Below are 25,485 nucleotides of genomic sequence, written 5' to 3'. Positions count from 1 at the left end.
AGTGACCAATATAGTCAGATTGTCTTTAGTTTATGGACTGTTAGAAGGGTTAGTTAGTCATACTGTTATTTTCATTTCAACTCCTAAAACTTATTTTAATTGTAGAAAATTAACATGTGTACTCTCTAACCATCATTTTAAAGTGTAACCATATTTAACCTGTGACATCAGATAGTTAATGACTGTGTCCTTCATGGGGCGGTAGTGTAACAGTATGGCTTTGTTTCGGGTTTCTCTTGCTAACACTGTAATTATTCAATTATCCCACACCTGATACGGTGAAATTGCCAGTGAACTAACTTTTTCTGATTCTTCTTCATTACTGCTTTTCTTATTGACAGCAGTCATTTCTAACTCTTGATCCGTAAGCGCCCTTCCCGAGTGGACCACCGCACTCTCGACTCTTGCACTCCTATTCACCTCAGCCGTGTCATTCAACTTGTTGTCATTATGGACTCGATTTCTTAGTCCCAACACAAAATGGTTGTGATTAACAACTTCTCTAGAAACAGTACCTTCACAAGGTGCTTGCACAGACCTTCTTTTCCTCCTCCACCCAACAATTCTGCTCCACAGCTGGCTCTGCACAATGCAACAAAAAGGCTTGGACTTGCATATCGCCTCGAAGCCCCTCTTAAAATTCTCATTGTAGTAGCCATAGATGATGGGGTTGACGCTGGAGTTCGAGAAAGCTAGCCAGTGTGCGAAGGGGAAGATGTAGCTGGTCAGAAGGTCTAGCTGGTTCCCATCCAAGTCTGCATAGTCTGTTATCATCATGAGGGTCCAGAGAGGCAACCAGGACAACATGAAAAGCAAAGCTACCAGAATGAGCATCTTTATCACCTTTATCTTTTTCCTCGATACCCTCGGATGAGCGTGTCTCCTGCTTCCTTCCTGGACTGTAACATTGGCCAGGTGCGGCTCCTTGTTTGCAAACACAGAAGAACACAGTTTGACTCCAATGCTTATGTACATCAGTGAGATTACTGTGAGGGGCAGCAGGTAGATGTGTGCAAACAAAACCACTGTGTAGACATTTCTCATCCGAGGGTTGGCAAAGTTTTCGTAGCAGGTGTACAAGGGCAATGTCTGATTGAAGTTGTTATTATATATCATGTAATGGAAAGGGACTTTCTCCACAGTCAGGGCAACTGCAGCAGGACACATGAAGGCCACAGCTAACACCCAGATCGAGACGATGGCTAATTTGGCAACGAACACCGTCAGCTTGGGTCGTAGTGGGTACACAATACAGCGAAACCTGCAGGGGACAAGGAAACAAAAGAAGCATTGTTATGAATTAATGAAATAAACTTGTGGGTTTTCAGAGATAAATATCATAACTTGTTTAATTAATTTTTTTTTAACCCTGTGAGATAAATCCATTACATCACAACTGTTTTACAGGAAGAAGAAAAGAAAAAGTGTAAATTGTTTCCGATGTGTCATTCCTATGTAAAAAGTCTGTGGTTGTATATCAATTGCATTGAATTTTTTCATGTTTGTTAAAAAGTAGTTTTAGGTATGAAATGATTTCCTAGAGGTAGAGCATGCAATACTTTCAACTTCTGGCCAAAAACTTTCTATTCCAAGGTAGTAGGCAACCTGTCTCAAACACTTGCGGTCTGACTTTTACCGACTGCAGTCTTTGTCAAACTGGCAAAGGTTTGCAAATAATTAGTGTTTAATTTAAAAACACAGACAGACTGTGTATTGCATTTGCACATTTTGCATTAGTCTGTGCAAAATAGCAAAAGACACATCTCTCTGCAATATGGGACTTGACTCAACTGGCTGACTACTGGTTGCATTCTGGTTATTTCTATATGAAATCAAGGTTGTCCTAAAAGCAGTGTCCATTTAATATTGCAGTTCAGTTGCTCTCCTGCAGAAACTGCATCATTGAGGAGGAACTTCTTTTTCATATGTATGTCATTTTAGTTGGATTCTAGTTGGAGTAGCTAATTTGAATTTCTGTGAATGTAGATGACAACACTCATCTCAATTTTTGCTGATTTATAACCGTTAATTGATGTATTATCAGACAGATTTTATGTCATTTTGAACTTAACTCCATTCAGTCACAGACCTATTATCAGACTGACTGCGTCTGCTTGCCATTTTGTTGTTGTCTTAATGCACCAAGGTCACGCTGAAGATGACAAATGAATATGAGTGGATGCAGATCTGGGGCCCGTTCTTCGTACCTCGCTAAGTAGGTTAGCCGGATTAGATTGTTGACGATTTCGCGTGATCCTGGATCAGTCGGTTCCCCGAAGCTCATCCGGGACTTGCTGTCATAGCAACAGAGCCGTAAGCGTAAACCTGCTCGGGAGCAGGTTCACTTTATGTAAACAGGATTAGATCGCGGCCACGCAGGTATGTCCGCGTCATCATACGAAAGCAACAGCGATATTCCACCACTGTTTCACCACAAATAAATAACATCAATGTAACTAAAGATAATGCAGCACTTGATCCTGTTATTGATGTCACACAGATACATACAGGTCATTTCCTAAAAAAGGGAAATGTACTATTAACATTCTATTACATGTATGTGATTATTACAGATGTAATTCATGATTCAGAGTAGCAATTGTAAATTACTTCGTGTAATCAAGATGAGAGACCACGGCTATAAAAGCGAAGGTGGATTTGGGAAGTCTGTCGCAGCCATGTCCTGTCCGTATACGCGAGCCACCCATTGCGGAGGGTGCAAGATTGATAAGGAGGGTCCTCAGAATTCAGCGTATATTGCGGGACAGACAGGATCCTTTAGCTCAGCGCGACAGTGTGCTCATTGAGAGATATCGATATTCCCGTGAGGGTATTATTCACTTAACCAACATGTTGACGAGGGGGTGCAGGACCACCACCTGTCTTTTTGTGCTCTGCCCTTTTCTTGGTTGCTGTTATGAACAAACAAACAGAGTATTTCAGGGTCTCTGTCCAAGAGACGAAAAGCAATATAAGTGATAAATATTACCATTCTGTAGAATATTCTTATATTTCACTTTTACTTGTTCCCATGTTCTAGTGGGTCCTGTTGTGGCTCTAATGTGAAAGGGGATATAATATGACAATATAATATAATGTAATATAATATTGGATAATATAGTGTAATATAATAAATCTATAAATAGGCTAAATAATAAAGTGACTGAATAGTGGTATTGTCATGCGCTTTGGGTGCCTTGAAAAGCGTTATATAAACCCAATCCATTATTATTGTTATTGTTAAATTACTTATGAGTTTAATTTGTCAGCAACTTTCTGCCAGCCCTCTCTCCTTGCTTTTGCAGCCTTTGCAGTGTTCCCTTGCGTTTTAATTACACTCTGAAACTCCTGAAATCCCTCACTCAAGAGTTCTTGCTCGAGCAGTATTCGGAAAATACCGAACGCGCTCCTTCGACATTTTCGCCGACCAATCAGAGGCTTGCCGATCACTGTTTCTGCTATCGATGCGTAGCCCCTTTTACGACACCCAGTGATGTCACATTACTGCGTCCAGCTGTAGTAATCGTCAACAGCAGGTGTGTTCGGGGAACCGGATTAGCGAGCTCACGGTTAGCGCGATGATTTGATCTTGGATGTGTCATTTGATCTTGGATGTAGTAAGCGACGTACGAAGAACGGGCCCCTGATCTTCATTTTCAAAAAACAAAAAAACAAAACAGATTTCAAAGGCAACAGGATCACAAGTTGACTGCACATCCTTGCATTAATGTTGGTTGCAAGTTCCTAGAGTGATCTTAGCAATAAGTGACAAAATAAAGCTGTTAAATATTTTGGGTTTTTGTCAGTCTGGGTATGGCTGGTTGGACTGTCCAACTTAAATGTATAAATAAAAACAACGGCGTTCCCAGAAAGGTTCGGGTCCTCTGTAAAATGTAAAAATAAAACTGAACGCAGTGACTTGCAAATCTCACATTTTATTCACAGTAGGCTATAACACAGAAAATGCATCAAATACTTAAACTGAGACAATTTCACATTTAATGGAAGATATCAGCTCAATTTGATACACTTTTCATACCATCAATAGGCCAAAGGTGTATATTTGTCCGCTGCTGTTAGTAAATAGTATTGTTCTAAAATGAAACAGGAATAGAGCAAACATTGCACCACTAGAATTATTATTAGAATTTTTATATATTTGTCCATTAATTATTTCACTGTTATTGTGTTATATTCCATCAAGAACCAAAGAACAATGTGCACTTACCTTTCAACAGCAATAGCCACAAGGGTGAAGACTGATGCAGACACTGACACACCCTGCACAAAGCCGCTCATCTTACACACAGTGTTGGAGAAGGGCCAACCTGTTAAGAAAGCAACATCATTGACAATACAAGGAAATAACTGTCCCAGTGATTTTAGAAATCCTTAACATCAGTCTGATTATATTGCTGCAGGAAGAAAATTGAGGTTGGCAATCAGTTTTTAGACTTCATGCTGTACAATCTTGGACAATGCCATGTCTTTGTTGTCAAACGACAGTAGACACACAAAGTGAGACGTGGCATTTAGAATGGAAGACGTATCCGTTCACATTTTTCTTCCTTCCGCTTCACGGTGATTGTTTCATTTTTCAGCGGCAGCAGAAACAGAGTCTTCAAACACAGCTGAGAGCGTGACTATAGCCTCCCAATTTCTTTTCTATGATGAACGGCAAATTGCTCGAATTGAGCGCGATGGGATTGTAGCAGTGGGTTGGTGTGCTGAAAAAATTTGAAATCAATTGACAGTGACCTCGGGGTGTTGGAAAATTGCAGCTCTATAGGCAAACATTTCATGTCAAATAATACTGTACCTTCCTCACTCCATTGCACACCATCAGGCAGAGGACGTGTGAGGTGCTAAATACCTCTATATGATTATGGATTACAACAGTGCATAATAATGTTGATACTTTTCCAGCATTGTATGTAATTTCTGCAGGACAAATAAGCAGGTGAAATTTCTGAGTTCAAGCAAAGCGGCATTTTCTCCCTGCAGAAACTTGCTGTGGCTAAGAATCCTTGTGTGAGAATGATCATTAGAGCTTATAGGCTGAAAATCCCAAAGTGCTAAAAACAAGAAAACACAAACAAAAGATTTTGTAAGAAAAAAACCCTTAGGGACAAAAAGGTGCGACAGAGGACAAAATATAAAAGAAACTCCAGTCAGCATTGTGAAATGCCTAGAAAGGATTTTTATTGTGAATTTAGGGGTTCACTGGCTTCTCCATCAGACCTCTTAACATAAGTTCATCATTTATCACTTTTTCCTCGGGTCATTTAATAATCAACACCAGAAACCAATCGCCCTAGATTCAACATACAGAATGAAACTTCTTCTCTGGACCAGAGCTCATTTAAAATGGACTGAGACAAAGTTGGAAACCGTTCTGCTGTCAGACGAATCAAAATTTTTAAATTCGTTTTGGAGAACACAAATGTCACGTCCTCCAAACAAAAGAGGAGAGGGACTGTCTGTTATCAGCAGATTTCAAAACCCTGCATGTCTGATGGTATGGGGGTGCATCAGTGTCTATGAAAACCACAGCTTGCACATCTGGAAAGGCACCATCAGTGATGAAAGGTACTGTATATAAAGGTTTTAGAGCAACATATGCTCCCACCCAGAACACTAAACTTCATTCTACAGCTATTGCAGCAGCATCGCCTCATATAAGATGAGTCCGGGTGTTGAACTGACCTGCCTGCAGTCCAGACAGAGCAGCTAGAATCCTACAGTACTGATTGAATTGAATGGATTGTTGTTAAAAGAAGATGGCATGGTCCCTACTGTGTGATGCTACAATGAGCTGGCATTTTGTATAGCAAAATGGCTCAATTTAAACACTTATATGTTTTCAGTTGTGTTGCGATTCGGGTCCCAACTTTGGAATTGTGGATGGAGTTGGAGTTGTATGATAATAATAATTATAATAATGGCAATTCTTTACTGTATTCTCCCGATGGTTCTTGCACAGAGCTCACTGAGCTGCCACCCACACGTTCCACCTTTTGTCACTTCACCATCTGTACATTTAAATGATTGTGAGCAGCCCTAAAATAAAGACAATGACATCAATAGCATGGTTCATCCTCATTATCATATCATGAGACAAGTTCAGCCAATTCCATTCTGTTCAGTTCAAATTTATTTACATAGTGTCAAATCACAACAACTGTTGCCTCGAGGTGCTTTAAATTCTATATCGCAAGGTAAACACCCTACAATATTAGAAAGAAGACCCCCAGGAATCAGACGGAATGAAAAGAAAATGTTGATTGCTGCTATCAATTCAGCATCTTGTGAAATAATCAGACTGCTGTAAAATTTAAAAATAAAACCCGCAGTAAAACTTGCATCTTGCTGTTTGGTGGTGGACACTGCTAGAGGACTAAAGACCCATCGATCAGCAGGCTCATTGCTATGCATCTCCATTCACAAGGTGCTTTGCAAAGTCTTTTTATGGTTAAATGCCATGCCGAGCGTGAAATAGGGATCCACATATGCATTTAATTTATAAAGGGGAATTGTCTGCAGTTTATATAAACCTGATTATCCTTTGACACACAGATTTTAGTCTCTGTGCACATATACACTTCTAGTATGGTCCCATGTGCTGTTTTGTAAATGAGGCCCCAGGTCATTGTTTTAATAATGCATCATCAGAGTCACTGTCACACACCATTGCAACCAAACCACTACAGGAGGGGCTCAATCTCTCATAGTATAAAACACAGAGGACAGGCACTGAGTCACACTAGGCTGCACGGACAACATACTCGCTGTTGGTTTACGTTGATTCACAGCATACTGCTATGTGCTTAAAGTGAAATGCTTATGAAAAACAAAAACTTTTCAGGTGGTGATGATTTATCACCGTGTTTGACACTGGTTTTAAAGGCATCTATAGTATTGTGTGCGATACAAACCTGTAGTAGATGGAGAATTTCATTATTTTCATTCATGGTTATTCATGCTTTTGTCATGGTCCTGGGTCAAGCGACCCAGTGTTTGAGTTTATGTATCTTTTGTATTTCTGTTGTGCCTTAGCTTAGTGCACCTAGTTAAAATTTCTAGATTGCTGTTTAGTCTTGTTCCTTAGTTGTTTATGTCATCTCCCCCTGTACTAAGTCTCCCTGATTCATGTGTCACGTCTGCGTGGTTATGTTTAGTTCATGTCATGTCTAATCTCCATGTTTCCTGTTTTACTTTGAAAGTCTGTATTCATGTCAGTGTATTCAGTTTCACCTCTCCTGTCCTGTCGTTATGGTTCATGTGTGTCAGCTGTGCTCCCATGTGTGACCACTTCCCCTGATCATCCCTCATGTGTATTTAGTCTCTGTGTTTCATGTAGTCTGGGTCGCGTCGTCTGTGTTCCCACCCCCTGTGTTCCGTATCTCCAGCCATAGCCTTTCCATAGTTTGTCCAGTTTAGGTTTCTGTTGAGCTACTACTCTTATGCTGCCCTCACTCTGGTTTGTTCCTTTTCATCAGCCATAATAAAAGGCTCGCTTTTGTTTAATCCACTCCTGTATCTTTGCTTGTGTTTGCACCTGGGTCCACCACACACATTTCCGCACGGTCTGCCTCCGCAGATCATGACAGCTTTTATTTCATCTCGCTTAGATTATTGTAACACTCTTTTTCTTTGTTTGAGCAAAAGGAATCTTGACCGTCTCCAGTTAGTCCAGAATGCTGCTGCAAGGCTTTTAACAAAGACACGAAAAAGAGAGCATATTACACCAGTGTTACGTTCATTACACTGGCTTCCAGTACATTTTAGAATTCATTTTGGTACTGACGGAATGCTCTCCCTCCATCATTACATTGCCTTGACTGTATTTATTCTTTTAAAAAGCAGCTTAAGACTCATTTATTTAGATTGGCTTTTAATTAGATTTGTACTGTCTTCCGTGGAGGAAGCAGAGTCTGTGGATGAGAGAAGGGTCTGGCTGCAGCCTCCGGGGAGCGCCATATCCGGTCGTTAAGTGTTGACGTGACGAATCCTACTTCCGGGCCTAAAGTGGTCTGCGTTTAACTCAATTTTGTTGTAATTTCTACTCAAAGTTGTATGAATCCAATTATAACGCAAAGGTCGCTACCCAATTTATTGACTCTGTCAACAATGTTGAAATGATTAAAAGTGCTGATAGGCTTTTTTGTGACAGTCCAATTACTGAAAAAGAGATATTGGCATCTATTGAATTTCTTAAAAACAACAAATCTCCAGGCACAGATGGGCTGGTGGCTGAATTCTATAAATCATTTTCTTCTCAGCTTGCACCCTTTTTGTTGCAGGTTTATAATGAAAGTATTGAAAGGGGCACTCTTCCTCCCAGCCTTACTCAAGGACTTATTACTTTAATTCCCAAACCTAAGAAGGACCTACTTTTTATAGACAACTGGAGACCAATAAGCCTCCTAAATAATGATTATAAAATATTAGCTCTATTGCTAGCTAGAAGAATTAAATATATTTTGGATGATATTGTAGATGAGACACAGTCTGGTTTTATGACAAACAGACACATCTCCAGTAATATTAGACTCGTCTTGGATATTCTGGACTACTCAGCATTAATATCTGATGACTCATTTATCCTTCTCCTGGACTTCTATAAAGCCTTTGACTCAATTGAGCATGAATTTATATTTCTTACACTTCAGAAATTTGGTTTTGGTGATATCTTCTGCAGAGCTATCAAAACTCTGTATTCCAATGCTAATAGTTCTATTAGAATGAAAAATGGCACCACTTCTCGTTTTAGTCTTAATCGAAATGCCAGCCAAGTGCCAATTGCTTTACATGTAATAGAGGATTTCTCAAAAGGGTCTGGATTGGTCCTAAACTTAAATAAATGTCAATTATTACCTGTCAAAGAGTGTAATGTTCAGAGTATTTGTAATATAACAGTTAAAAATGAAGCAACATATTTACATCTGATTATCTGCAAAGATCCAAAAGACAGAATTTTACTAAATTTCCCCCCAATTATTAAAAAATCTCAAACCAAATAAAATCAATGGTTGCAGAGAGATTTAAATTTAAGAGGGAGGGTATTGCTCTCAAAAGCAGAAGGTCTGTCTCGACTGACTTATGCGGCAATTTCTCTGCATGTGGACGGCAAAACTTGTAAGGATATTGACCGAATGCTCTTCAACTTCCTCTGGAAAAACAGGACACATTACATCAGAAAAAGTGTATTGATGAATGACTATGAACACGGTGGTCTCAATGTTTTGGATTTTACTACTCTAAACAATATGTATGTATGTATGTATGTATGTATGTATGTATACATACATACATACATACATACATACATACATACATACATACATACACACACATATATATATATATATATATATATATATATATATATATATATATATATATATATATATATATATAAAAAAAAAACACCCAGCACGCCCCTGCGGGCGGTTTATCCTTCAAGCTCGGGTCCTCTACCAGAGGCCTGGGAGCTTGAGGGTCCTGCGCAGTATCTTAGCTGTTCCCAGGACTGCGCTCTTCTGGACAGAGATCTCCGATGTTGTTCCCGGGATCTGCTGGAGCCACTCGCCTAGCTTGGGAGTCACCGCACCTAGTGCTCCGATTACCACGGGGACCACCGTTACCTTCACCCTCCACATCCTCTCGAGCTCTTCTCTGAGCCCTTGGTATTTCTCCAGCTTCTCGTGTTCCTTCTTCCTGATATTGCTGTCATTCGGAACCGCTACATCGATCACTACGGCCGTCTTCTTCTGTTTGTCTACCACCACTATGTCCGGTTGGTTAGCCACCACCATTTTGTCCGTCTGTATCTGGAAGTCCCACAGGATCTTAGCTTGGTCATTCTCCACCACCCTTGGGGGCATCTCCCATTTTGACCTCGGGACTTCCAGGTTATACTCGGCACAGATGTTCCTGTACACTATGCCGGCCACTTGGTTATGGCGTTCCATGTATGCCTTGCCTGCTAGCATCTTGCACCCTGCTGTTATGTGCTGGATTGTTTCTGGGGCATCTTTACACAGCCTGCACCTGGGGTCTTGCCTGGTGTGATAGACCCCAGCCTCTATGGATCTTGTACTCAGAGCTTGTTCTTGTGCTGCCATGATTAGTGCCTCTGTGCTGTCTTTCAGTCCAGCTTTGTCCAGCCACTGGTAGGATTTCTGGATATCAGCCACCTCCTCTATCTGCCGGTGGTACATACCGTGCAGGGGCCTGTCCTTCCATGATGGTTCCTCGTCTCCCTCCTCTTTCTTGGGTTTCTGCTGCCTGAGGTATTCACTGAGCACTCGGTCAGTTGGGGCCATCTTCCCAATGTATTCTTGGATGTTCGTTGTCTCATCCTGGACTGTGGTGCTGACACTCACCAGTCCCCGGCCCCCTTCCTTCCGCTTAGCGTACAGCCTCAGGGTGCTGGACTTGGGGTGAAACCCTCCATGCATGGTCAGGAGCTTTCTTGTCTTTATGTCAGTGGCTTCTATCTCCTCCTTTGGCCAGCTTATTACCCCAGCAGGGTACCTGATCACGGGCAGGGCGTATGTGTTGATGGCCCGGATCTTGTTCTTACCATTCAGCTGACTCCTCAGGACTTGCCTGACCCTCTGCAGGTACTTGGTGGTTGCAGCCTTTCTAGCGGCCTCTTCATGGTTCCCATTTGCCTGCGGGATCCCCAGGTACTTGTAACTGTCCTCTATGTCTGCAATGTTGCCTTCTGGTAGTTCAATCCCCTCAGTTCTGACTACCTTCCCTCTCTTTGTTCTGCATAGGCCTGAACCCCCTCAGTGAGATCATTAACATATATATATATATATATATATATATATATATATATATATATATATATATATATATATTTTTTTTTTTTAAAACATTATGTTTATTGACTTTTATATCACAGAACAAGCAAAGAATAATAGTACAGTTAACATGAGATTTATATTAAAGAACATAGTCCCCAAAGTAAACAAATATAAATTGAAAGAAACAACAATAATAATAATAAAAATAAATAAGTAATAAAATAATACAAAACCGATGCACAGCATGGGTAAAACAAACAAAGTAAGACACGAATGAAAAATAAAAACAGCAAAAACAAAGAAACAGATAACAAAGAAAACAACAACAACAAAAAAACAAAACAAAAAGAAAACCACACACACACACACAAAGGAACCCAAAACTCAGCACCAAGTATCACTTTCTAAATTAATTCCCTTCATAATGTCTCAGACACTCAGTTAAAGGTAACCATATTTCTTCAAAATCTACTCCCTTTCCTCTGACAATATAAGTAAGTTGTTCCAATACAATACATGATGCCATCTCCTTCACCCACATATGACTTGAGGGTACATCCACTTTCTTCCAATACAAAGATATTAAGCGCCTAGCTTGCAGGAGGCCAAAGTCAATTAATTTTAGCTGTCTGGTGCTAAAGTCACAGTTCTTTGGATATATACCCAACACACACATTTTTGCTTCAACAGGTATATTTACTCCAACAATCTTAGATAAAGTTTGCGTGATTAATTTCCAGTACTGTTGTAATTTTGGACAGCTCCATACACAGTGGAGCAGAGTGCCTAAACATTTACTGCAGCTATCTGGGATGACAGGCGACCAGCGATTCAGTTTGACTGGGGTTATGTAAGTTCTCATCAACCACTTATATTGGAGGAGTTTCATCCTTGTATTAATTGATTGTCTTTGGGCTTTTAAACATGCAGTTTCCCAGTCCACCTCCTGTATCTCCTCTTGGATGTCAGCCCTCCATGCGTCCAACTTGTCAGTGGCAGATTCCCCATCATGTGTTAACAGAGCTGTATAAACCGAAGAGATATGACCTCTGCCCACTGGCTTTTGAAGTATGACATTCTCCAATTGTGATAATGGTGGCTCAGATACAATCTGTTTATATTTTGACATAATGAAATGTTTAACTTGTAGATATTTAAAAAAAAATGTTTTTTGGGGATGTTGTATATTTGGCATAGCTGATCAAATGTAAGAAGGTTGCCATCCTTATAAAGATCTGCCACCTTCTGTACACCTTTATCTGCCCAGATTTTGAAACCCCCATCCGCTCTTCCTGCTTTAAAACATGTGTTGCCCCAAATAGGTGAAAAACGGGAGATAAGTCTTCTATCTCCCATATACTGATGGGCCCTATACCAAACATCTTTTGTGTTTTTTAAAAAAGGGTTATTTGTCATTTTTTAAAAATTGCTCAGGCTTGCAGAATATAAATACAGATTTAACTGAAGATTTGTTACTGATGTTTGTTCAATTTGTAACCAGGCCGGGGGTGTCTCAGTGGAAAAGTAGAACATGGCTGAGCACAGTTGTGCAGACCAGTAATACAGTCTAAGATTAGGGAGTTGTAACCCCCCTCTTTCATTCGGTGGGTACAACAAGCGAAGTCTTAGTCTAGGTTTTTTATTATTCCAAATAAATCTATTAAACATACCGTTTAGTTTATCAAAGAAGAAAAAGAGCTTCATTTTGATACGCTTCTTCATACATGTTAAAAAGTGGAATTAATAATTTGTCTTGGAAAGTTTTATAAAATTCAATCGGAAAGCCATCTGGCCCAGGTGCTTTACCACTGTTAATGCTTTTGATAGCCTGTGATATCTCTTCAGTAGTTAGACGTCTGTCTAATTCCTGCTTTGTGTTTTCTGTTAGCGTCTGAAACTGAAGTTGATCTAAGAATATGTCCTGTTCTTCTGAGGTTTGAGCACATTCTGATTTATACAATTTTTCATAAAATTCTCTAAAGCTGTCATTAATTTCCAATGGATCTACTGTTACATTCCCTGAAGAGGTCTTTATGCTACTAATTGCTCTTTCACTCTGCATTTTCTTAATTCTCCATGCCAAAAGTCTACCTGCTTTCTCTCCTTGGTCATAATAAGATTGCTTCAGCCACATTAGACTTTTTGCTGCTGCATCAGATGATAATTTATTATATTCAGTTCTCAGACGTAGCAACTCACTTTGGTTTGTTGAGTCATCGCTAACGTTTAAGTCTAATTCCAAAGATTTAATCTGTTTATCCAGGGTTTCCATTCGCTTTCTTTGCTGTTTATTCTTTGTACTCATAAAGCTAAGAATTTCACCTCTAATATATGCCTTGAATCCTTCCCATCTCACTGAGGCACAAGTTTGATCTGTATTTAACTCAAAGTAATTTTCTATTTTCTCCTCTACAAATTTAACAAATTCAGGATTCTGCAGCCATTTTGTTTGAAACCGCCAGTGAGGGGGGTTATGGATAAACTTTCCTAGATGGATACTCAGTGAGATAGCTGCATGATCACTGATCACTATGCTATCATACTGACACTGTTTGATTCTTGATAAAAGTTCTCTTGAGATAAGAAAGTAATCTATACGTGAGCGGGATTTATGTATACTTGAATGACAGGAGAATTCTATTTTATCAGGATTTTGTTCTCTCCACACTTCTACCAAGTTGATATGTATCTGAACCTGTTGAGCGATCCATACTCGGATTGAGAGTACAGTTAAAGTTTCCTCCAATTATATACAGTCCTTGCAAAGCAGATACAGTAAGAAACAGATCTTCAAAAAATTTGGGCTTATTTTCATTTGGGCCATAGAGACTCACCAAGTTTAAAGTAATAGAAAGGATGGTACCCTGAGTGATTATGTACCTACCAGCAGGGTCTTTTATTATTTTCGTCATTTGGAATGGTATGCTTCTATGAATCAAAATAATTACACCTCTTGCATAGTTATTGTATGATGCGTGGATCACCTGGCCAGGCCATCTGTTCCTCACAGACTTTAGTTCACAGTCTGTCAGATGTGTTTCTTGAAGAAAAACTATTTTTGATTTCAATTGCTTGATCCTGCTTATAACCTGTTTCAGTTTGATTAGTTTCCTGATACCCCGGACATTCCAACTAGTGACTTTTATGTCAGAGATATTGCGGGTGTTTAGTTGGTCCATACTTTTCATTCTGTAATATTAAGATAACAACACGTGATGCTGATGTTGAGTAAACAAAAGTGACAAGTAAACTTTGAATAAAATAAAATAGAGAAATAAATAGTGAAAAAAAAACCCTGGCATTGACCCATAACACTTGGCCTCCTTTGGAGATGAAAACAGGCGTATCTTCCCATCGTGGAGGATCCTCAACTTGCACGCGGAACACTCCTTCGTCGGCAAACACTTTCCTGATCGCGTTGAACTCGGTTCGCTGCCGGATGGTCTCAGCTGAGAAATCTTGGGCAAAAAAGAGTTTGTTTCCGTCGTGCTCGATGTTACTGTGTTTTGTGGAGTGGAAAACAAACTCCCGATCTTGGAAGTTCAGGAATCGGATAAGGACACCTCTATGTTGGTTTGGCTTTGGAGGTGGTAGAGGTGGTGAGCCCTCTCAATAACGAACGATCTGTCGGTCTCAAGCCAGCGCGGTAACACCTCCCTTATAAACTCCAGCAGTGGCCGCTGATCCTCGGCGCCCTCCCGGAGGTCAAATGGCCGCAGGTTCTTCCTTCGGCCCCGGTTCTCCAGGTCGTTGGTTTTTGCCTCCAGGTAGGATATCCGCTTCATGGCATTGCAGAGATCGGCCACGCTCTTTCCCAGGAGCTCCTCTGCCGACATTATTCTATTTTCAGCTTCCTCCAGTCGTGTAGCATTTGCAGCAACATTTTGCTTTACCTCCGTCATATTTGTCTCCAAAGCAGCAACTGACTTCGTCATTTCGCCCATACGGTTATCTGTGCTGTCCAGTTTAGTTCCGAATACACTAAACTCGGAGCGCAACGACCGAAGTTCAGCTAACACCGTGCTAAGGTCATTCATGCTACTAGCGCTAGCAGCTCCCTCGCTGCTTTCAGGCGTTGCCAAAATATCAGTTTTAACTGGTTTTTGGGAACCGCGTTTTCGGGTGAAAATATCACAGTCCTTGAGATTAGTCTTTTTGACATTTTTCAATAACAGTTAAGTTTCTAGTTTTGGGTTGTTCTGGGTTTTTAATGCAGGTTACACGGAGCAACCACTTTATGCAGCCATCTTGGTCCGCGGCTCCATAGCGTCCCCCTTAACAATACATTTAAGATTAATTGGGCTAAACATTTTCTTAAAAATCCGGTATCCATTTGGAGTTTTATTCCTCACTACATTTTCTCTAAGTTTGGTGGTCTAAGTTTTATCTTAGGCTGTGATTATAGTATAGATAAGCTTCCAGAAAACCTTTCGATGTTTCACAAACAAGTTCTATTAGCTTGGTCCCTTATATGTAAACACAACTTTACACCCCATACGTATTCAATTTGGAATAATAGGAACATAGTGTATAAAAATAAATCATTATTTTTTTCTAGGTGGGTTGAGAAATGGATTGTTTTAATGAATCAGCTGTTTAATCTTAATGGGCAGCTTATGTCCTATTCAGAATTCTTAAACGCCTATAAATTTCCAGCCACACCCAAAGAATATGCCATATTATTTGATGCAATACCTACGGGTATTATAATGCTTTTTAAAGGTATTCAACCTTGCATATCATCTGTTTCTCTCCCCAACCCTTTAGATTCACACATAGGAAGAATCTGTCTAACAAACCTAGTAAAAGTAATAAGAATATTCCTGCTTTGTTCCAGACAGAATCTCTAACTATTCCACATGTGGTCTCTTATTGGAATTTCTTTGTCAGTGACATTAACTGGAAAAGAGTATGGACAATTCCTAACAAGTATCTGGTAACGAATAAAGTGAAGGAAGTCTCATTTAAAATACTGCATAAATTTTATCCTGCTAATCATTATATGACAAAGTTCAAAAGGGACATAAATGTGAACTGTGGATTTTGTGGAAGCCATCCTGAGACTGTGCAACACCTCTTCTGGATCTGTTCATACGCTAGAACATTTTGAAAAGACTTCAGTATATTCATTGCTGGACATCTCTTTAATGACTTTACTGTGAAATGGGAAAATGTATTTTGTTTCTTTCGAAGGCAAAAAAAAAGGAAGATGTTTACTTTATAATAAACTTGTTAGTTATCTTAGCTAAATTTTATTTTCACAGATGCAAATACAGTAACAAAAAGCCTAATTTTAAACATTACTATGATGTTTTATGTTACATAAAATTGATTCATGGATCACTTAACAAAAAGGCTATGAAAACTATTACTATTTGTAGTAATTACAAATTATTTGAATGTATGTAATTCTTTGTATTACACCCCCTGGCATATGTTAATTTTGTTCTGGTTGTATACATGTTCTGTACACTGTTTCTTAATAAAGTTGAATAATTAAAAAAAAAAGTAGTCTGCGTTTAATATGGCTTTTGTGTTGTTAAAATGTTTAATGTTTTGCATTTTCTTCTATTAAATCTCAAAAAGCTCCTAAAACAGTCAGTGATCACTGTTGACCTCACTCGGCTTTTGTTACCGCTAATCATTTATCATCAAGTGTGTTTTCATTAAATATTTTTTTCTTGTTCACCACATTTCTTGACAGCTCTTGTGATCCACACCATTTTTCTTTCATTACTGAGGATGGCTTGGACATTTTTGTTAATATGTACAATCTGATTGTTAGATAAACTGACTGCATTCTATACAACTGCATTTAAATTACATATTGTTGTTGTTTTTCTTTTTTTTCTCTCTTACAGACAAAATGATATGCCGGTGCACTTTCACTGCCCTGTCTGTAACATGACAATCATACAGCATGGGGATATGGCGAGGCAATTACTGTCAGGTCAGCATTCAGGACTGCTCTCCACTGAACTCTCACCGTTCTCTCACAGTCCAAAGGCATGCATTTCAGCGTTAATGGAGCTCCTGTTGGTTGATATGAGTTAAACAGTTGCCCCTCTCTCTGTCTAAGGCCTGTGATGAACTGGCAATCTGTCCAGGGTGTACTCAACCTGTCAGGTGGAGTATATAAGTATAGTTTATAAGAGGTGGTTTTTAAAGAACTTTCAGCAAAGAATAAAGACTTTCAACACTTTAAGCTCAGTTCATTCTTTCAGCGTGCACTAATTAATACCAGACTTCCCCTCTACTGGACTCAAACAAGGTACAAAAACCTCTACCACAGCATGCCATTTCAATAATTAAATCAAGCCTTTAGGTAAGTAATAATACGGCACACCTCCCATTTCCATCAATTATCCTCTCCTCTGCTGCTCATTTGCACAGACCACTAAACAACCTGCAGAGAGCACAGTAATCAAATAGTATATGGGCTAAATAATTTCCTGTAATTACCTGATATTTATTTTAATTGTATTTGACTACACATGAGTAATGCCATGAGATGCTCTGTGTCTACGTACAAACCCACATCATAAATGTTCAAAAAAACATTTGGCGCTTCATGAAAAATATAGAACAGCTAGAAACCTCTATCAGGCAGGAATGAGAGATCATTTCTTTCAGAAAAAAATTACAACTGGTCTCCTAAGTTCCCAGATGTTTGCAGACTGTTAAAAGAAGAACAGTGGCTCTACTTTTATGATATGTGCTCCTGCTATCAAATTTCAAGTGCTAATATTCTTCATGAAACAGGAAGATGTCTAGGTTAAAACATTTGATAAGTTTTCTGTGCTCTGTTTTGATTAAAATGTTGCTTCTGTTACGGTCCTGGGTCTGTGACCAGTGTTTCTGTTTCTGTATTACTATTGAACTTTGATTTTGTCATTGTTTATCTTTCCTAGTCTTTAGGTTTCTATGTTCCATGGTTGCTATCTCACCTAGTCAAGCCTGCGTCTGTTATGCTTCCTGTTTTACTTTGAAAGTCTGTGTCCTATGTCAATGTATTGAGTTTTGCTTCCCCTTGGTCTTGTCATATCTGATTACTCCCAGCTGTGTTCCCCTTCTGTGTCTCATTCCCTCGTTATCCCTCTGTGTATTTAAGCCTTGCGTTTCCCTCTGTTAGTTGCTGGTTCGTCTGCATGTCAACCCCTGTATTTTGGCCGTATTTTTCTCCATGTTCCACGTCTCAGGTTTCTCGTTGTAGGTTTTTGTTTCTTTTCATTGTGAAAGGAAATAAAGAATAAAGTTACGTTGAAACCAAGCACACCATTGTTTTTCTTGTGACATTACCAATAAGTTTGATGTGTCACATGGCCCTCTTCCTATTGAAAAAAACAAAAGTTGTATCTAATTGGCCACCATGGTCACCACCCATCGTGAGGAGTTTGCCCCCTCACATATACTAATGTGCCACAAACAGGACTTTAATATCACCAACCATTCCCATTTTATTACGGTGTATAAATGGCCCACCCTGTAGATTGATGTGCATTTTAAAAATACAGTGGGGCAAAAAAGTATTTAGTCAGCCACCGATTGTGCAAGTTCCCCCACTTAAAATGATGACAGAGGTCAGTAATTTGCACCAGAGGTACACTTCAACTGTGAGAGACAGAATGTGAAAAAAAAATCCATGAATCCACATGGTAGGATTTGTAAAGAATTTATTGGTAAATCAGGGTGGAAAATAAGTATTTGGTCAATAACAAAAATACAACTCACTACTTTGTAACATAACCTTTGTTGGCAATAACAGAGGTCAAACGTTTACTATAGGTCTTTACCAGGTTTGCACACACAGTAGCTGGTATTTTGACCCATTCCTCCATGCAGATCTTCTCGAGAGCAGTGATGTTTTGGGGCTGTCGCCGAGCAACACGGACTTTCAACTCCCGCCACAGATTTTCTATGGGGTTGAGGTCTGGAGACTGGCCAGGCCACTCCAGGACTTTCAAATGCTTCTTACGGAGCCACTCCTTTGTTGCCCGGGCGGTGTGTTTTGGATCATTGTCATGTTGGAAGACCCAGCCTCGTTTCATCTTCAAAGTTCTCACTGATGGAAGGAGGTTTTGGCTCAAAATCTCACGATACATGGCCCCATTCATTCTGTCCTTAACACGGATCAGTCGTCCTGTCCCCTTGGCAGAAAAACAGCCCCATAGCATGATGTTTCCACCCCCATGCTTCACAGTAGGTACGGTGTTCTTGACAAGAGCTAATCCAAGTTCCTAATTTGTGAAAAAAGGTTCAAGGACACTATTGAAAAACGGAAACAAGGGCAACTGAAAGTTGAATACATCAGGTATCTTTTTACATTTAGATATTTAAATTGAAACTATTTTTCTGTCATTGGACTCATTTGTCATTTGCACCATACTGCATGACTCTACGAATGACTGATGTCTAGCTAAATGAAACCAATGATTAAAAAGAAAAATCTCTTTCAGTTCACTTTCAATGCACTTTTTCTTTCATGAAACCGACCGTGAACTACTACTGGTAAAGTTTATCAGCCGGTTGACAGTTTTTGCTTGACTAAAGAAATATGTGTTTAATTTGATTTCCTCTTTTCCTCGATATGAGTCACACATCAATTATAATTTACTGCTTTCCCTGTAGTTGAAGGTCATGACTTTGGAGTCCATGAAGTGGAGCTTTAAGTGTCTGTCTGCTCTTGTAACATTTATAGGATTGCAGCCAAATTACGAACAACCTTATTTCTTCTGTACACAATCAGAAAGGTTGTACTATCCGGAGCGTTGTCTCATCTTGGCTTTTCCAAATGGCTCCTCATAGATTGGCTTTTGGGTCGAAGCTATACTGTGGGTATATGGATCTGTGGATATATGGATATGTGGTATGGGATCTCCACTAAACTTTGTGGGGGGGAAAGTCACAGCAGTTAAAGGTAATGATATTTGGATCACTATCATTCTATCCCCTGACTAAGTCATTGAAAACTACTGAAAGGCATATTTAAATAACTCCTTAATGCTACCGTATTTTCCACACTATAAGGCGCGCTTAAAATCCTTTAGTTTTCTCAAAAATTGACAGTGCACCTTATAATTTGGCTACTGTTGTCGGGAGCCTCGCAGAGTAATCTGGGTCCAAAACTGAGGATGAATGCTAACTTTTAGCACTCGATAAAAGTTAACGTGAGGGTTCCCGATGGTTAGAGACAAATGCAAACATATGGCAGGATGCTGTAAACAGACCAAACTTCAGTCAGGAGAACAACTGAGATAATCCATCCACAATACGAGGTTAGTCATTAATATACTGCAACAGCAAGGGAATAGAGCAGCTGCGAGAGAATTCAACATTAATGAATCAAACTTCTGAAGTGGGGGAAGCAAGAAGAATGAATTAAGTAAAGTTTGACCTTTCTGACTGTTTTGTTTCGCTTAATGCGCCTTATAATCTGGTGCGCCTTATGGTCCGAAAAATACGGTACATTCAGCTAACTGTCTTTAATGTACTACCAAAATGTTGCAAGATATCCTATAAGATCAGCTGGTTTCCAATAACAAATGGCAGAGACTGGGATGGCTCAGGTGACTGTGGAGAGGATATAAAGCCATATTTTACATAGGTTTAGTGATAAAATGTATTTTGTTTTGCTTTATTGAAAGTTGGCTCATTTTATTCTGTAATATAAAATATTAATTGGAAATGATCTATTTTCTTGTTACCAGCAACATTGTTCACAACAGTTGCCTTTTGTTCAGATGGACCCGCTAGACTCCTGGCACCAGCTTTGGGGAGTCTTCACAGGGTCACATCTTGACCACTGAGCTGATGAGCAAGCTACACATTATCAGATCGAGAGCTGGCTGAGAACTCCTCAAAGAGAGGGAAACAGAACTATGATAACTATGATAACTTGAGTGTGCAGCGTTTCCGTGAGCAGTTTTCCTGCATCTTGACTCATGTGTGTGGAGTGTTCATAGCATCAGCATCATGTTTCTGTTTATTTGTTTTGTTGGGTTAAAAATAATTAAATAAACTTGTGATCATACATATGGATCACCATGGCACATAACATCAGCCATATGATTTATTTATGCAGATGAAAAAGTGAGTGTGAATGTGTCTGACATCACAGTGTCTTTGTGCGCTGTGTAAAAGTAATTGCCTCTGATTGTGAGAGCGGTGATTCTGCAGGTCACCAGCTATTGTAAAGAAGAAAAAAAAAAGAGTGCAAAAGAGAAAGAATTTATATTGTAGATGAAAAAAAAATCATAGGAAAAAGGTTTTGTGTTGATCAGCCAAAAACAACTACAATTTCATTTTCTGCTTTTAAGAAAGGACTGTTCACAAAAACAGAGAGAGAGATGTGTGTTGATTAAGCAGTGATGATAATAATAAAAATGTCTTAGTTTGTCACTTTCAGGTGCAAAGCAGACCTGAATCAATTTTCCACATGCAGCGGTCAGAAGAAAGTTATAGTTTAACATCATCGGAAACATTCAGGCCAAGTTTCTGGCTAATTTATTTACAGCACCATGTGTCTCTCAACCTAACAAGCGAGCTCTCACTCCTCCCTGAAGACAAGGAATGCAGCTCCAAAGAGCAATAACATGGCAGATAAAGAGACAGCAGCAAAGTCCTGAGCAAAGAGTCCCAGCAAGCAGCAGCAGTGTGGACAAACAGCATCGGAGAAGAAGAGCAAACCCATCATCCTGCCTGATCGGATGAATGGCACTGTGTTTACAACAAGCTGCAAATTCACTGTGCATGTGAAGAAAACTTTTGAGGAGAACTGAGGAGACTGTTGGAGTTTGACATTTGCCACCTTTGGAGTAAAATGGCAAGAAGAGACAGTGGAACACAGGACAAAGCTGAAGGAGAACTGCCGGCTGTTGGACTGTTGAAGTGGGAGAGGACAACAGAGTGAGAAGACTAGGTGAGAATACATAGGAATTATTTAATGTGGGAAATCAAAATTTGGGTTACCTGGGGAAAAGAAAACTGACTGCTTAAGTTGGAAAATTGTGAAGGGGTCTGAAACACTGCAAAAATAGAAACATATACAAAATCACACACACAAGCAGAACATGCATTAACCCTACTAACACTTCCAAACACAAGAGAACTCATGAAGATTAGACAACATCTTAAGCATGTGAGTCTGTTTATCATCTTGTCCAAGTCACCTCGTGTGATGCAAAGACCAGTGGACTCATAGCACATTAGTTAAGAAATGATCAAATAATAGCAGAGAAGTGTGTAGGAAAGGCAGCTTTAAGAACATGCTCTGCTGGATATGCAGCTCCACAGACATTGATTAAACCTGCCTAATAACACAAACACACATGCAATGAAGATCAGCTTGTTATCTCTCATCAGTGTTAAAATAGTGTCAATTTAGCAGACACTTGTTATCAAATGCTGAATTTATCCAACGCAAAAAATTGACTCTCTAGGTTGCAGGACAACAGTTTAACTTTTGTGGGGAAAAAAGATTCTGGTTTGACCAACCAGTGATCAGATAATAAATTTAGTTGTTAATAGAGTAAATTGGGAGGAGCTTCCTGCTTGATTGATGCAGCACAAGTAATTTACTGTATGAGGGAAATTGTCTTTTGTGATACTATTTTGAACATGCTTTTCGGTTGTCCTGTCATCCTAGTGGGTTAATAGCTGATATGCAAATTAGTTGATCGTTCTTAGATTAATGAAAGGTGACTGAATTCTAGCACGAGTGAATGGGATGTGTTGGAGTTTGTTGTGTGTTGAGTGGAGACTCTAAAACACTGAGTTTCCTGTTTTGATGTGCGAGTGAATCCTGTACCTAGATACATAACTCTGAATACGTCAGAACAAACTTCTTTTGTGAAGTGCATGACAGCATGTCACATGTTTTATGATGAAGGGAAAAAGGAAAATTAAATAAAATGGGTGTGTGGCCTAAATGAGTGAAGAGCACAGACCTGGGCATTAAACTCATAGCTAATAAGACATTAGGGTTATGTTGTGTGTTGTGCAGCTGGTGGTTGGTTTGGAGTGAATCTAGCTGATGATTTTTCTTTTGTTGTGAAGTTGAGCCTGCCAATTAGTATGATGGTATGATAAACCATGCTATATATAACAGATTATAAAAATAAAAAAACAAACAAGATACAAACAAAGTTAGCAAAAAGCAATTTTAAAAAGATGTGTTTTTAGCTGTTTTTTAAAAGTAATCAATGAATCAGCGGATCGTAAGTCCTGAGGAAGGGAATTCCACAGTCTGGCGGCCACAGTAGCAAAAGCTCTATCACCCCTAGTTTTCAGTCTCGTATACTGAATGACAAGTAGGCCCTGACTACTCGACCTCAGAGACCTACTAGGGGCATAGGGCTTTAAAAGTTCAATAATATATGGTGGTGCTTGTTGTTGAAGAGCCTTAAAAGTTAAAACCAAAATCTTAAAATGGACTCTAAATTCGACAGGAAGCCAATGTAACTGCATAAGCAACGGTGTTATATGTGAATATTTAGAAGCTTTCGTCAAAAGTCTTGCTGCAGCATTCTGAACGATCTGCAGACGCTCCAAAGAACCTTTGTTTAAACAAATAAACAGGGAATTGCAATAGTCCAGTCGTGATGAGATAAAAGCATGAATAACAATCTCCAGTTCGGTATAGGATATTATAGAGCTCAACAAAGGTGCAGATGAATTTATGTGTGTTTCCTTTTACAGGAGCAGAAAGATGACAGCCATATTCGAGGTTGCGTGATGATTTAACCTTTTAAATGCCACTTTCTGTGTCTGTGCATCTACCAGGGGTGTTATTCACTACCTTGTGTTGCTCATAGAGATCACTGTGAGAAAGTGTGTACACACCTGCGCAGCGCTAACATTTGCATTTCTTTTCTACAGCATGACAGTTCTTCATGTGAATTGATGATGCGATTTATACCAGGACAACTGGTTGATGTTTTTTCCTACTACAGGATTTCTGGGTTTATGTGTGAAGAAAACTGTGTTTACAGGTTATGAGTGGTGATGCTGTTACACTGTGTTTTTGGGAAAATGTGAAGGTTACTTTGATGATGTGAATAACCTTCTTTCCACAGCTATGGATGGCTAACTTTATGGTCTTTTTATGGCACCTCTGGAACCTGTCGACCTGCGTCTGACCTGTGTCTGACCACCGTCTGACCACAGTCAATGTGTATTGCTAATGTTTGTTTTATTAAGAATGCATGTAGAAGATTCAGCAGAAGTGGACAAGTGACATGAGAAAAACAAATACGAGATGCAGTGTTTATGGAATAGTTGAATATGGGCTCATTAGCTGGCCACTTTTGAGCCCATAGTAATATATGAGTGGAGTGACTTTGCTTAAGGGAAGTCACCGATTACATTAATGTTGACTGAGTACATGGGATGATCCATGTCTGAGGCAAATTATGGTAATAATTGTAGTTTACTGATTTGAGAAAACCTGCACATGACACTTGTCTTGCTGATGTTGAATGCTTATTACTTTTATGATACAATTGTTTACAAGTGTGAAGTTTGATTTCATTTCCAGATTTTGTTTTCCAGGCCATGCAAGGACTCCGTGAGAGACGTCTTTCTCGCCCTAGCAGCACCTGTCCACTCCTCCTTTTCAGTTCGCCTCAGCATAAGCTCATCATATTCTGTGATATGATTTACTCTGAGGTGTTTGGCAAGGTTAGTGGTGTTGCCACAACCCCTCGCTTTTTTGCCACATGTATCGCAAACCACGTCTCGGCTGTTTGTGGATGTAAAATACCTCCGCACATGACTCCATTTACGCTCAGCCATTGTTGTGAGTGCGCACACCAAGGGGCTGCGACACATTTATACAGCCGTATTTCGCACATGACTATGAAAGGCGGAAGAGGAAGTAGTTCCTTCGAATGCAGACAATGTTATAGTTTCCTTCCACTATGTTCCTGTTAATTATAAACTACAAATTTACCCTAAATTACTAAAATATCGATATTTTAATGTAAGAATTTATTCTAGAACATAAATGACTGGTATCAGAGGAATCGATATTTTAGTATCGATCCACACATTACTAGTAGCCTACAGCTCTGTGGAGAGAAGGCACCATAGACATCCTGTCACGGTCCCCATGTCTCTCTGGCTGGCTCACGCTGGCTACAGGTTTTGTTGTTGTTGTTCTTTTTTGTTTTTGTTTTCTTTGTCTCTCCTCCTCTCTGCCTGGGTGGAGCTCGTTACGGGCTCTCGCTCTTGGCCCAGGCACCTGTGTGATTGTCTCCACCTGCTGCTGATCTGGCTGATTTCCCCAGCTGCTATTTAAGGCAGTGGCACAGAGCAACTCACCACTGGAATGTTGAGCCTCCTGAGTTCGTGCTCTCGGCATTATCAAAAGAATCCCCTGTGTGTATTTTGCTGTGGAACTAACGTTGAAATTATGTGTGTAGATATCCCTCTCCTGGACCAAATCACGGGACCTGCCCGGGTGTGGCAGCGTGTGTGGAGTTTTGGAGCAAGTGCGGCTGAAGAGGAGTGCGTGTGTGCAGAGGAGCTGTGGAGGTGACTGTGGGGAAGAGGAAGCGTGTCTGGATTCCCCCCCCCCCCCCTTCTCTCCCTGGACCCCCCCCCCATCCCAACTCACTGTACATATATATAGCACTGAGGTGATCCCTGTTGTAAATAAATAATCTCC

At 39.8% G+C, this 25,485-nt stretch overlaps 1 protein-coding gene across 1 annotated transcript in view; it reads right to left on the bottom strand.

Annotated features, from left to right (window-relative positions):
* Positions 1 to 255: 255 nt before the first annotated feature.
* npffr1l2 (neuropeptide FF receptor 1 like 2) overlaps positions 256 to 25,485 on the bottom strand; it is a 38,243-nt gene continuing 13,013 nt past the window's right edge. The window contains exons 2-3 of the mRNA XM_026188196.2: positions 4,229 to 4,328; positions 256 to 1,261 (exon numbers count right to left, since the gene is read on the bottom strand). Of these exons, the coding sequence (XP_026043981.2) occupies positions 256 to 1,261; positions 4,229 to 4,328 (1,106 nt within the window). The remainder of the gene's footprint in view (positions 1,262 to 4,228; positions 4,329 to 25,485) is intronic.

The sequence above is a fragment of the Astatotilapia calliptera genome, chromosome 12 (assembly GCF_964374335.1).
Source record: "Astatotilapia calliptera chromosome 12, fAstCal68.1, whole genome shotgun sequence".
Classification (NCBI taxonomy): Eukaryota; Metazoa; Chordata; class Actinopteri; order Cichliformes; family Cichlidae; genus Astatotilapia; species Astatotilapia calliptera.
The sequence above is the reverse complement of the archived record's forward strand: the minus strand, read 5'-3'. Positions and strand labels throughout refer to the sequence as shown.